Source organism: Python bivittatus, unplaced genomic scaffold (genome assembly GCF_059951505.1).
Source record: "Python bivittatus isolate LINGU-HERP-01145 unplaced genomic scaffold, Pbiv_v1 ctg000350_np1212, whole genome shotgun sequence".
In the NCBI taxonomy this organism is placed as follows: domain Eukaryota; kingdom Metazoa; phylum Chordata; class Lepidosauria; order Squamata; family Pythonidae; genus Python; species Python bivittatus.
Window position 1 is genome coordinate 29070212 of NW_028277074.1, and position 12912 is coordinate 29083123.

General features: G+C 36.6%; 1 protein-coding gene across 1 annotated transcript in view; it reads right to left on the bottom strand.

The window, feature by feature from the left end:
- Positions 1-12912, bottom strand: part of IL1RAPL1 (interleukin 1 receptor accessory protein like 1) — a 770120-nt gene that overhangs the window by 315990 nt on the left and 441218 nt on the right. The window contains exons 4-5 of the mRNA XM_088144810.1: positions 11808-11994; positions 6483-6636 (exon numbers count right to left, since the gene is read on the bottom strand). Of these exons, the coding sequence (XP_088000936.1) occupies positions 6483-6636; positions 11808-11994 (341 nt within the window). The remainder of the gene's footprint in view (positions 1-6482; positions 6637-11807; positions 11995-12912) is intronic.

Consider the following 12912-nt stretch of genomic DNA (forward strand, 5'->3'; position numbering starts at 1 on the left):
TGACCACAATTAGCAATTTCCTAGGCAAAAAGTCATAAATAAAGGGCACACAGAGTAAATCCTTAGCTTTCTATACCTTACTATCATTTGTGGTAAGTAGATCAAGAGGTGATAGTGTAATTGGTTTGGACTTCCAATGCCCCTTCTCATTGGCTTGTGTGCTGATCTGTGGTTCCCATAATCTCTTTGTGACAATCTCTGTACAAAGGCTTCGTGAGTACATTTATCAGCATCTCTTCTCATGGGCAGTATTTCAGCTCACAGTCCTCTTTTTGAGATTCTCACACATAGTGACTTGCTATCTTTGTACTGGATGTATTTTTCTTGAATTGGGAGAATTGAATACTTCCTTGATTGTTCCCTGACAAGACTGTTGGCATTGGGTCAAATCTGTTCAAAGTCCATTAAAAGTTTATGTAGTCACATAGCCTCTTGTCACACTGGTGTTGCAGACACATACTCTGTTTCAGTGCATGACAAGGCAACTGAATGTTGATGGCATTTTGCTTGCCCAACTGATTTCTCCATTCTGATACATGTACAGTCTGCTTGAGGACTTATGGATCTGTCCTGTATTCTGCCCAGTCTGTGTCCATGAAGACTATCAGTTATCTAAGTGTGCAGTGCCCTTTAGGTATCAGTCTACCTTTGAACTCCAATCCAGTTCCCCTTCTTGGTACACTCATTCTTGTACATAGTATTCTGCCTGCTGCAGTGATATCTGGCCTTGCTACCATGCCTAAGTGTTTTCCAAATGTTACTGTGTTGACAGGCTCAGGCATAGGCTTATTTGTCTCTGGCTTGTTTCAGGAAGTAATTTTCCTTAGGTATTCTGGCTTCATTAGCTTCATTTAGCCCTAAGAATTTAAGCATATCTTTTATGTCTGGTTAAAGAGGAAACTGAGAAATCCTTTTCTATTTCTATTTGGAGGCCAAGGAAATAGGAGATGCTTCCCAGCTCTGCCACCTCTATCTCCTTGTATAGGTTTCCTTAAACATACCCTTGGCTATTCTTCTTGTCTTGGTAACACATAACTAAATTATCCACATAGGTAAGACTGTATGGTTCAACTTTAGAAGTACCTGGTTTGGCTTCTCAGCCCAGGCTCTAGCTGGTTGTTTCAAGGTTAAATGTTTTTCTGAAGTTTGCATACTATATCTTTCTTTCCTGGTTCCTCAGACTTGTATGATTGCCTCATGTAGATGTTTTCCTTGATTTATTTATGCAGGAATGCAGTCTTTATATCAAGGGTATGTCTTGATTTTTCTATGCTGAGCATTTATCTCACAGACATATGTTTTACTGCTGGTGCAACTGTCTCAGTGCAGTCCTCAATCTATTTCTGAACATAACACTTGGCCACTGGTCTTGTATTATGGTATTGGATATCTCCTGTATCGACTTGCATACCACAGTTTTCTTCCCTGTGGTTAGCTTAACAAATTCCCAGGTGTAATTCTTGGGGACTGTTTTAAGAATCTTTTCTGCAGCCTTTCTCTGTCTTCTTAATTGGCTGATATCTTTCCAGTGTCCTTCCATGTGTGGAATTCTTCCTGGATCTGTGTAATAGAGGACAGCCTTTGGATGGAACTCATTTGTTGGACCTCATAGAGCATCTGGTCCACAGTGCCTTAATTCCCCTCTGACTCAAACATGAGGTTGAATTTCAGGCATGTGATGAAGATTTCTTTGAAGCTCATGGCTTCTGCTTCATGTTTGCCTAGAGCAACCTCTTAAATCTCATGGTTGCTTCCTTTTTCACTTTCAAGAAGAAGAAGAAGAAGAAGAAGAAGAAGAAGAAGAAGAAGAAGAAGAAGAAGAAGAAGAAGAAGAAGAAGAAGAAGAAGAAGAAGAAGAAGAAGAAGGAGGAGGAGGAGGAGGAGGAGGAGGAGGAGGAGGAGGAGGAGGAGGAGGAGGAGCAGCAGCAGCAGCAGCAGCAGCAGCAGCAGCAACAGCAGCAGCAGCAGCAGCAGCAGCAGCAGCAGCAGCAGCAGCAACAGCATGTTCTAATGGCTTGTGTGGCAGAGTTCAGGATCCTGGATCTTTGGCAATGTTCTCAGAATCCAACCATAGCTCTTTATTCACATCTGCATCCAGCTTTTTTTTTTTTTTAATCTCTATTTCTCCCTCTTTCTCTTTGGAACATATGAATATACTTTAGAATCAAACACTTTTATGGTCTTCCATTCAGTGCCATACAGGAGCTCATATAGTGTTGCATCTGTGCTGTTTCTCATCATTAGTTATCTTCTCATCCTGCAACCTGCACCTCATTTTCTCAGTCAAGGAATAATTTTTCTTCTGCCATACCATTCTGTTTTGGCATATATTCCACTGGTTTTCTGCACAATCCCTCACTCTCTCAGGAACCTTTGCCCATTGCCTGCTGTATATTTACCATATTATCTCTGCACAATACCTGAGGCTTTCTCCCAAACTTATTGCTTATTAAAGCCACATATTCTTTACATTTATACAGTGCTTGACTTTTTTCACTGAGCAAGTTACAAAATGTGAATCTTGTATATTCATCTATGAATGTGAATTACATTTGTTTCTACCTGGCAAGGTGACATGTACTGGCTTAGAAATGTCAATTCTACATTCCCTCCAGTGGCTTCTTTGAGTCTTTTTCTTTTCTCTACAGATTTATCAGCTTAGTGCCTTTGGCCTTTATACAATCTGCACGCCTGGACTGATTCAAACACAGCTGCAACTTTCTTACTTTGGCTAAGCTCTTTAATTTGCACAGAGCATCTGGGTCTCTGTGGCTCATTGTCCAGTGCCATTTGGTTACACAATTTTTGTGCCTGCAATTACAGTTACTGCCCTTGCTTTATTGTATGCAAAGTCTAACCCAAATAGTTCATTTTTTGGAGGCAATTCTCCATTTTCAGTTACATAACAGGGATTACCTTTAAATCTTACATCACATCCTTTCTCTGTGATAATTTTACTGAAAGCAGATTGACTCTTATATCTGGAAAATATAAGAGTATCTTTAATTCTTAAATTGAGCATCTCTCATTTGCCTAATATACAATGGAATCCTACAGAGCCTCTCCTGGCTGAGGTGATATTTTCTCCATTTGCCAAGTAAATGATAGATTTATACTAATTCAGTTCAGAGAATCTGTGTTGAATCAGAATCAAGACAGCCACCACCCGGTGATAAACTTGCCTTGACATTCATTGTCCTAAGTGCTTTCTGGCCCTTTTCTTATATTGGGCTCAGATGAGTTATCACCTTTGACAGGTAGTTAAGAGGTTTTTCTTCTCTCTTTCCGAAGACAATAGATTCATTTAAAAAATGAGCCATTGCAAATGGGAAATTTCCTTCCTTTTTTCCTGTATTTATTCTCCTCGTGATAATATGTTGCTACTTATCTGCAGCAATATGCTGTTAATATATCTTTAACATAAATATATTGAAAGCATAATAACATTTAGATGTCTCAAAAACATCTTGGCTGATAATAAATTGCATTATTAGTATAAAAGTATTACATTCTCACTCAAGAAACAGTTATCATAACTGTAAAGGGGAAAAATAAAATGTGATATCTTGAAATAATAAATCACAACTTGATAAAGCTGGGTTTAACATGTAGGGACTTTGAAATCACTTTCTGCTTATTACATATTAAGTTGCCTAAATCTGCTGCACTAAATATCCCAGAACTTTATACATTTTCAGAAAAAACAAAAAACCTGAAGATCACATTGGAGAGACCCAGAGCTAATGGACTGACTCTTTGGCACTTCATGAAATAATGACTACAAAAGTAAAACTAGACTGTACAGAGAAAGCCTGGGATTTATTCTGTATACCCTCTTTGTCTGTCTGTCTATCTTTTCTTTGTCGAAGAGATTGCTAATCTGAGGTCACTTCCTTCTTCCTTTCCTCCCAAGTGTACAGGCACCAAGCGCATGCTGTTTGACTCTCCTCCTGGTAGGATGTGTAAGGTTTTACATATCCTTATGAGGTATTTCTCGTAAATAAACCTCATATCTATTACTGTTCGAAAAGCTGCTTCACTAATTTCAGGCCAATTGTCTGCTCTCAGGAATGCTCACTTTTACACACAGTACACTTCAACTTCCAACAAGGTTATTGGCACCAGTGACTGAAGCAAGTAGGCAAAGACTTTCCATAAAGAAAAGAGAAAATGTGAGTCTCCTAAGCAGCAATTTAAAGATTAGGGAAGAAAGCAGAAAACTTAGATAAATGGTGTCAGGAAAGTTCAGCCTACGTAGAGGTTGGAGAGACCAGAATTATCCTTCTGATCATTCAGGAACAAAATGTCACTAACATCTTTGTGATGGACAAAAAGAAGGGACCCACAAAAGCAGGGCAGGAGCAAAGAGCCTAAAAAGCTGCAAGTGGCTGAGCAGCTGCTGGGATCAATTGCCTGGTGGTGAGTGGCTCCATTATTGTGCGTTTATGGGATTTAGACTGAGCAAAAGACATTTGAAAAACCCTTTCATCCTATGCAAGAAAAAAGCCACAATTTACAAACTGTCCTTTTTCAGAAAACTATGCAACAAATTCTGCATCTATACGTAGGACAAATCTAAATCAGCATATAAATCAAATAAAAGGTTTTTCAGGTCAGCTGAAAGGTAAACATGCATTTGGCATTATATGCAGATATTCAGCCACAGTATATGTCCCACACTGTTGGAACTCACTGCTGGATTCATGAAAGGCTTTTCCAGTCAAGCATGTTGTTTCTAATAATAAGCAGCCTTGAGTCTCTGGAAGGTATATGGTTGAAAGCTTTTCCCTACTATTTGTATATATCTCCAAATATTAAATGTGTTAGTTGTTAACTAACTATGGGAATCCAAGTGTCTACAGAATCACAGATCTGATTGCTTACCAGCCTAACTTACCTAACATCAAGCTCCTGGCAACAGAAAACAAGATTTTCTCAAAGTTTTGTTTAATCAGATTTATTGAAAGGGAAAAGGTATTACGTATATTACAGAAATGTCAACAACTGATTACTTTAACTTTAGCATCTAATTTATTTATACCAATAGAGGTGAATATGTGTAGCTCAAGGTTGAACTGTGCAGTCCTTGGGATTCTCTGAGCAAGAAAAGAACCAAGGTCAGAGAACCCCAGGAACTCCACAATTTATTTATAGCCATTTCTAAGTTCACTAGGGTAGGCAATTTTTAATTTTCTTGTCCAGAACCATTTTCATTGAGAGGGAAGGTGGCTTCCCTGTAACTGTCTTCCTGATATGAAAAAAAAAAATGCTGATGTTCTAAGATAACAATATTTGGTAAACTACTATCCACTTTCAATTTAGCTTACTTCATGGGCTTGTTAGTGGTAATAAAATAAAAGAAGACCCCCATTTTCACTGATCTTAGTATCCAGAGAAAGACAGGTTATAAATTATAGCCTGTCTTTATATAAATGTATAATATTGATTCTCGATAGGTCCTGGGCAAAACATGCACCGCTAGACTTACTATATGAGTTTAAAAAACATGATAAAGTGTCTTTTTTTTTTTAAACTGTTTGTGTTTTCATTTCAGTATTTCCAATAAGGAAATAATTGAGTCAGTTGGTTAAACATCATTCTTACATATTAGAAAAATGGATTAACCTATGGCTGTATTAATAGTTCTCCTCACTGTCCAATACGTAAAACAAGAGCTCTGGTTTTCACAAAATGCAGACCTCAACATTAGTTGCATACTCATGAGTAACTAAATTTATATTCTACTTTTTAAAGCCTGGCCTTAATGCAAATATTAAATTACCAGGATTGAGAGGTTTTTCTTTTATATTTCCCTCTTTTTTTGCCTTTCCATTGTCATGATTTATCAGCAATCTTTTTCTGTATAACAAACTATGACTAGTTTATTTCTTAAACCCTTTATTATTTAAAAACAAATTGAAAGCAACAGTCAGAAATGTCATCTAATAAAATAGCTATACATATCTTTGTCTCCTCACAGTTTCCCTGAAATAAATAGAAATAAAAGATAAAATGGGGGGGAGGGCTAATTTAGTCATTCAAGTAACGTTTTTCTTGAATAACTAAATTAGCTTCTTCACAGGATAAAAGATCTAAAAAAAGCTATCAACTTCTCTCCCATTTTCCCACAGATAATTTTCTCATTGGACAGCAAATGTTTAATATAGACAGAATTCTTTCATCAAGTGCTACAATAGTTATCCACTTGAATAAGCTAGAATGATGCCGCTAGATTGTTCTGTCACACAGATATGTTGCCCTTCAAAACTTTCAAACTTTCTTTATTGCAGATTAAAGTAGCCAGCAACTCTTGAAAACAGATTTAATACCAACCTGTTGTAGATTCTTGCAGTCACTGTTTAGCACAAAAAGTTTTTTTAAAAAATAACGGGCACCTTTGTGAATTGCTAAAACATCAATAAAAAGAAAAGAAAAGAGGCTATGATATATAACAAAAATATATACTTAAAACCTCTAATTACCTGTAACAGTTAATTCTGTAGTTCTTCTGACAGAAAAGAGTCCATACTTTAATTCACAAGTGTAATTTCCAATGTCATCTTCTCTGACCTCCCGGATAACAAGAGTATCCCTTTTGAACAAAATACTTGGTCTCCAGGTTGTGACTTGGCATTCCTGTGCAAAGATAATTACAGTATTTTAGTAAGTATAGTCCTTGTACTTTTATTTGACACATCAGTTTGATTCGAAACCTGTAATCTTAAAAGCTCTTAGAAGAGGCTCAAAACCAGTACAAAGTTCATTGCATTGCTTGACAGGAAACTATTTTAGATCATATTTAGAACCTTTGAAAATAGTTTTTTCTCAAACACATTCAGAAGAAAAATATATCCATTACTGGCACAAGGACTTTTTCCTCTTTCTTTTTCTTTTTGGCCAATTCTCAACAGCCATGCTGGGATGTAAATCAGTACTGCTGAACTTTGGAATAAACTTTTCTCCCCACTGGAATTATATTCTTCTAACACAGAAATAAAATAACTGCTCCACATATGCTTGTGGAGAAAACACACTTTTTCCTACTGCTACTCCCTTAATTCTGTGAAAGACAATATGCTTTTAAAGTCTCTTTGAAAGAAAAATTTCTCGTGGATGGAATGAGGTGATATGGGCACATGTGAATCCTGTCTTTTATTACAAAACATCTCTCTAGAAACTCCCATCTCAGGCTTCTTATGTTCCCATTAAATGCAAAGGAAAGACATCAGATGAAAACTTCCCACCCCAGAATGAGATTTATGGACAGCTAGCAATGCTTTAATGTGGAAAAAAATACAACAGGTCCCAGAAAAATTATTTTTATATATCATGTGCCATCTATTACAATAAAATGAATACAAATATCTCATCAGGAGAAAATGAAAAAAAAAAAATCTCAAACATGTGGAGAACAATTAGGAAAAAAAGTTGGCCTCTTTTTCAGGGTAAGACATATTTCAGAAATGATAAGGCTGATATTGGAATAGCAATATGTCCACACTAATATCAGCTGAATATAATGCCAGTCTAATGTTGCTTGACAAACAAGACCAGCTATTTTGAGATTAACCGATACTGCTTCAAGATAACAAAAAGGAATAAGCGTTTCTAAGTATCTTGAAGCTTTTTTTGTGTGTGTGGGAACAGCATGCTTTTTGTGACTGTGTGGCTACCTTAGGTTGATTACATATTGTTTGAGAGAGCATAAGAAATAGACGAAATTCTTAATTATTTGTCCAACTTGCAATAAATATTACCTTATTTTTTGCATTAGAAATAAAACCTCAGAGAAATTACAACCACGACATTTTGGTTACTAGTTGGAGGTTCAATTTCTATCAAATTTATTGATATATACATTTATAATTTATAAATATATAAATTAGAAATGTATCAAAAATAGCCAGTTTGGTCTAGTGGTTAAGGCACCAGGCCAGAAAGCAGGAGACTGTGAGTTCTAGTGCCACCTTAGGCATGAAAGCCGGCTGGATGACTTTGGGCCAGTCACTCTCTCTCGGCCCAACACATCTCACAGGGTTGTTGTTGTAGGGAAAGTAGGAGGAGGAATGCTTGCCACCTTGAGTTATTTATAGAAATAATAAGGCGGGATTAAAAAAAAATCTAAAAAAAAATGTCCTTGTACAATCAACCTCACATTTGAGATTCCTTTCTTATAGGGGAACTATGGTTAACAGTTCAATAGATAATAACCTGGGTTGACAGTTTTATTCTGGCAGATCAGTGCTAGAAATACAAATTGAATAGGAAGCTTTTCCTAATACAGTTTTTCCATATTAGAGAAGGCTTCACTTCATGAATTTCTTTGAGGCACACAGGGAATGCTATAAAAAGAGTGCAATATCTTAAAGAAAACAAATAAAAATACATAAATAAATTTAGACAAAAGCAGAAATTCCCAACAGACTAGAATATTCTCTTAGCATCTTTACAGAAATAGTTATATAAAGACTATTTTATATTATATTTATATAATTAAATAAGTTATATAAAATTATATAATTATACAAATAATTTTTAAGCTAAGACACATTTCTTTATATAAGGATTTACCTATAAGTATTAAAATATTTACTTATATGAATTTATGTAATTTATAAATGTGTGAGATCAAGTTAGCAAGTATTTTGGGAATCCAAATATAAACGTTGATTTCAGTAGCCTGAAAAATTAATATATACTATAAAATTAGGTACAAGTTTAAAAACATTTACAGTTTTAAAACTGGATCATCATTTGTACATTCTATTTCAGGTTTCCTGTAAGCAAAATTTAAAATGAATTAGCTCTTTATATATGTGAACACTTGTTATGTTTCAGTGCTGCAGTTCAAACATGTTTTAAACCAATACATAGCAGGCTATTTTCCTGATTAGTGACCAAATATATATTTTGAAATAGTGGTGGGTAGCTTTTCCTCTTCTCCAACAGTTCATTTTGCCCAAGTTTAGATATGATTGACCTATCAGGAGAAGGGCACATATATGAGATGATGTGATAGAGTATTGATAGTCTTCAGGACAGAAGGACAAATAAATAATTTATCTGTCCTCTTATGGAAATAGCATCTCTTCTATTATTATTTTTTTTTTTATCCGCACTCAATCGTTACCAATTCTGCAGCAACTGCCTGGACGAGTCCCTGCAGTTTTCAAGGCAAGGTGTTTCGGAAGTGGTTTGCCAGTGCCTCCTTCCTAGAGCAGAGCCCAGCTGGCGAGCGCAGGAGGAGGGGTTTCTGCTGCTTCATGCCTTTTTCAGGTGTGTGCGGCTTCCGCGTTACCGACAACTTGGTCCCATCTCCCATGCAAGCGCTGCCAGCATTTTTCTTCCCATCAGGGTGAGAGTCCCCATTTATCTACTCACGTAAGTTTTCGAGCTGCTGGGTTGGCAGGAGCTGGGGAGGAAGCAGGACCTCACTCTGCTGCGTGGAGCTGGGCTCGAACCGCTGAAGTGTTGACCATTTCTGGCCAGCAACTTTCAGTGTCATTAAGCCACTGCGCCACCGCGTCCCCCTTTCTATTATTATTATTATATATAAATTATTATATATAAATAATCTCCTCTTACCCCTTCTCAGCTTCTCATACTCCTTCCTGATGTTGCTGTCACTCAGCACTGCTACATCTATCACTACCACTATCTTCTGGTCCTTGTCTACTACCATGATGTCTGGTTGATTGGCCAGTACCTGCCTGTTTGTCTGGATCTGAAAGTCCCACAAGATCTTAGCCCTGTTACATTCTACAACCTTCTGTGGAATCTCCCATCTGGACTTGGGAGGGTCTAGCCCATGCACTGTGCAGATGTACCTGTACACAATGCCAACTACTTGGTTGTGCCATTCAGTGTATGTTGTTCCTACCTGCATTTTACACCCTGCCACTATGTGTTGGACTGTCTTTAAGGCCTCTCTGCATAGCCTGCACCTTGGGTCCTGTCTAGTGCAGTAAATTCCTTGCTTTTATGGATCTGGTGCTTAGTGCCTGTTCTTAAGCTGCTATGATCAGTGCCTCAGTGCTGTATTTGAGTCCAGCCCTTGGAAGCCACTGGTAGGATTTCCCAATGTCAGCCACCTCAGCTATCTATCAATGGAACATTGCATGTAGAGTCTTGTCTTGCCATGGCACATCCTCTGCTTGAGCTTCCTCCCATGTCTGCTGCTACCTCAGGCATTCTGTCAGCAGCTCACCTTTGAGTGCCATCTTACTGATGAACTCCTGGATGCTCTGCGTTTCATTCAGGACAGTGGCTTTGACACTCAACAGACCCCGCCCACCGTCTTTCCAGCTGGTTTACAGTCTCTTGGTGTTGGACTTGGGTGGAAACCTCCATACATTGTAAGGAGCTTTCGGGTCTTCATATCAGCAGCCTCCATGTCCTCCTTTGGCCAGCTAATTATACTGGCAGGGTATCTGATGACTGGCAGGGCATACATATGGATGGCATGTAGTGAAAAACCATTAGAATCCAGGGAAAAACTATAGGCTAACACATATATCATTATATGTATGCTTGTATACTACTGTCTACTTGGCCAGAGGTGTGAATTGTTATCCTAAAAAAAAGGAATATATAAACTAATGGTTGGGAAAGAAGAACAGTAGAAGGTCAGGAGGAAAGGAAAGGAAAGGAAAGGAAAGGAAAGGAAAGGAAAGGAAAGGAAAGGAAAGGAAAGGAAAGGAAAGGAAAGGAAAGGAAAGGAAAGGAAAGGAAAGGAAAGGAAAGGAAAGGAGCATAGAGAAATAATTTATACCATAGCCATTCATAAAATAGTTATTGGTTGCTACAGTGTTCTTGAATTGCTTAAGTTCCCATAGTTTATTTTCCCACGATTGAGTCACTAGTTCCTATAGTACTGTACTGTACCTGTCTGCAAGAAGAGTTACCTAAAGCTACGGTGTTCATATTGTCAACATGTTCCTTTTTTAGTGGCCCTTCTTGTGCTGCTGTGGTTCAGATTTGCTTCTAGGGCTTTTTCATGGGCCGGCCTAGCAACAGATTTAGAAAGTATTTCCTTGTGGGGTTCTGTTTTGTCTGTATTAAGAGAATGAGGCAAAATTGTTTCTTTAAAATAATGTGATTGTTTCCTGTTCCATAGAAAATAGCTGTCTCTCTTTCCAAGGTATGGCAAGTGGATAACAGTATGTATTTAGAGAGGACAACACATTCATTTATGGGTCAGGCAGGTTATTGGTACAATATTTTAGTCTATTTTTTTTAAAGTATGGTGTTAAATACCATCTGCAGGAGCCAGTGCTTGAGACATAATTATTAAAATAGAATATCATAATGTGCCAATCATTGCAATGTCACTTTAAAATCTTAATTATGATTTGTTTTACTCATTTTTCAAACTTTTTTCATTTATGCACAGAACTGTCTTATTAGAATTATGAAGTGAGTCACTTAAAACTAGGTCCCTATGTATTATCAAGGCAAATAGATAATTTGCCTATTATCTAATTGCAATTATGACAGTGATTCTATGTTATCATATTTTGTAATATATAAAGAATGCAGCAGCTATATATAAAATTGAAAATATGAATGAGAAAGTTTCATTTTCAGTAACCTAAAAAAATGACCAATGGCATTTGGAAATTTGCCTATCAAATATCACATGGCTTCTCTTTTTCTCTTTTTCTCAGTTAACCTTTTCCTAATTACAGTTTTCTAAATCTTATGAAGCTGTATATAATATCATATGAAAAATTCAGATGATAGAAATGCAGCAGAACATGACATGCAATATTTTGTTCAAGACAGTCAAGGCTTTTAACATTTCTTACCTTATACCATAAGATTTCTGGCTCTCTATATGGTGTTAAAAAATCCTGTATGTCAGGGCATGAAATTTCCTTGCTTTTGCTAAGTTCAGCTTTTTCTAAATATTTCATCTTTGAATTGTAGCATAGGCCAGTGTCGTTTTCACCCACTGTCAGTGAAATGGATACCTTCATACAGTAGGTTGAATTTCTGCCATGGAACAAAATGAAAATAATAATAAAATGGTTAAAAACAGTCTTAGTTCCCCTAAATGCAGTAATGTATTTTCAAATACTACAGGAATCTTTACCAGTATAATAAAATGGGAAAGAACATCCAATTTTCAATTCTTATTTAATTTAGAAAAATTGGTACATTTCATTTACTTTGCATTGGAACCTAAAAATGTTACATCTCAGAATTTCCTTAATTCTAATTATAACAGGACAACTTCCTGTATGAAGAGTATCAGTTTAAAAAGCTAGTTATTAACAAATCAGTATTAAAAAGCAAATGCCTTAATGCTCCTATACTGATAAAAACTATTACATCAACTCCCTACAACTGAACAAGTCAGTTTATAGCAATCTATTTCAACCCCCCCACACACACACACGTTCCTAAAGCTTTGTACTATGAACATGAAAGTTAATCCATCTATTCATCATGTTAAGTGTTTTCAAATGAAGCAATAATTAAAAGAAATCTTCCTCTAACATTTAATATCAGCCAATGTAAGTTGCAGCCATGTTAAAATGCCATCTATTCATGTATTATATTCCAGTGCCTGTTTACTTTGAAGACAGTTCTGCTAAGGTGGCTTAGGTATATGGTACTCTCTGGTAAGTATACATAGGGATGGAGCCAAAAACTCCATGTTTTTATGTTCTGAGAGACCATTTCCTTCTACTTGTGCTATTTCATTATGTTCACAGAGAATCTGGAAAAGTTTATCTTGCTTCTCTCAGTTAGATGCTGCTGAAATCTTATGGATACAAATGCACATGGAAACTATTTTGTTTCAGTTTTGTTTTGATTTGTTCTGTTTTGCCTGGATGGTTCAAGATCATGTTAATCACTTTCAACAAATATATTGTTACAGCATATGACTCTTTTTGCTGTACTGGC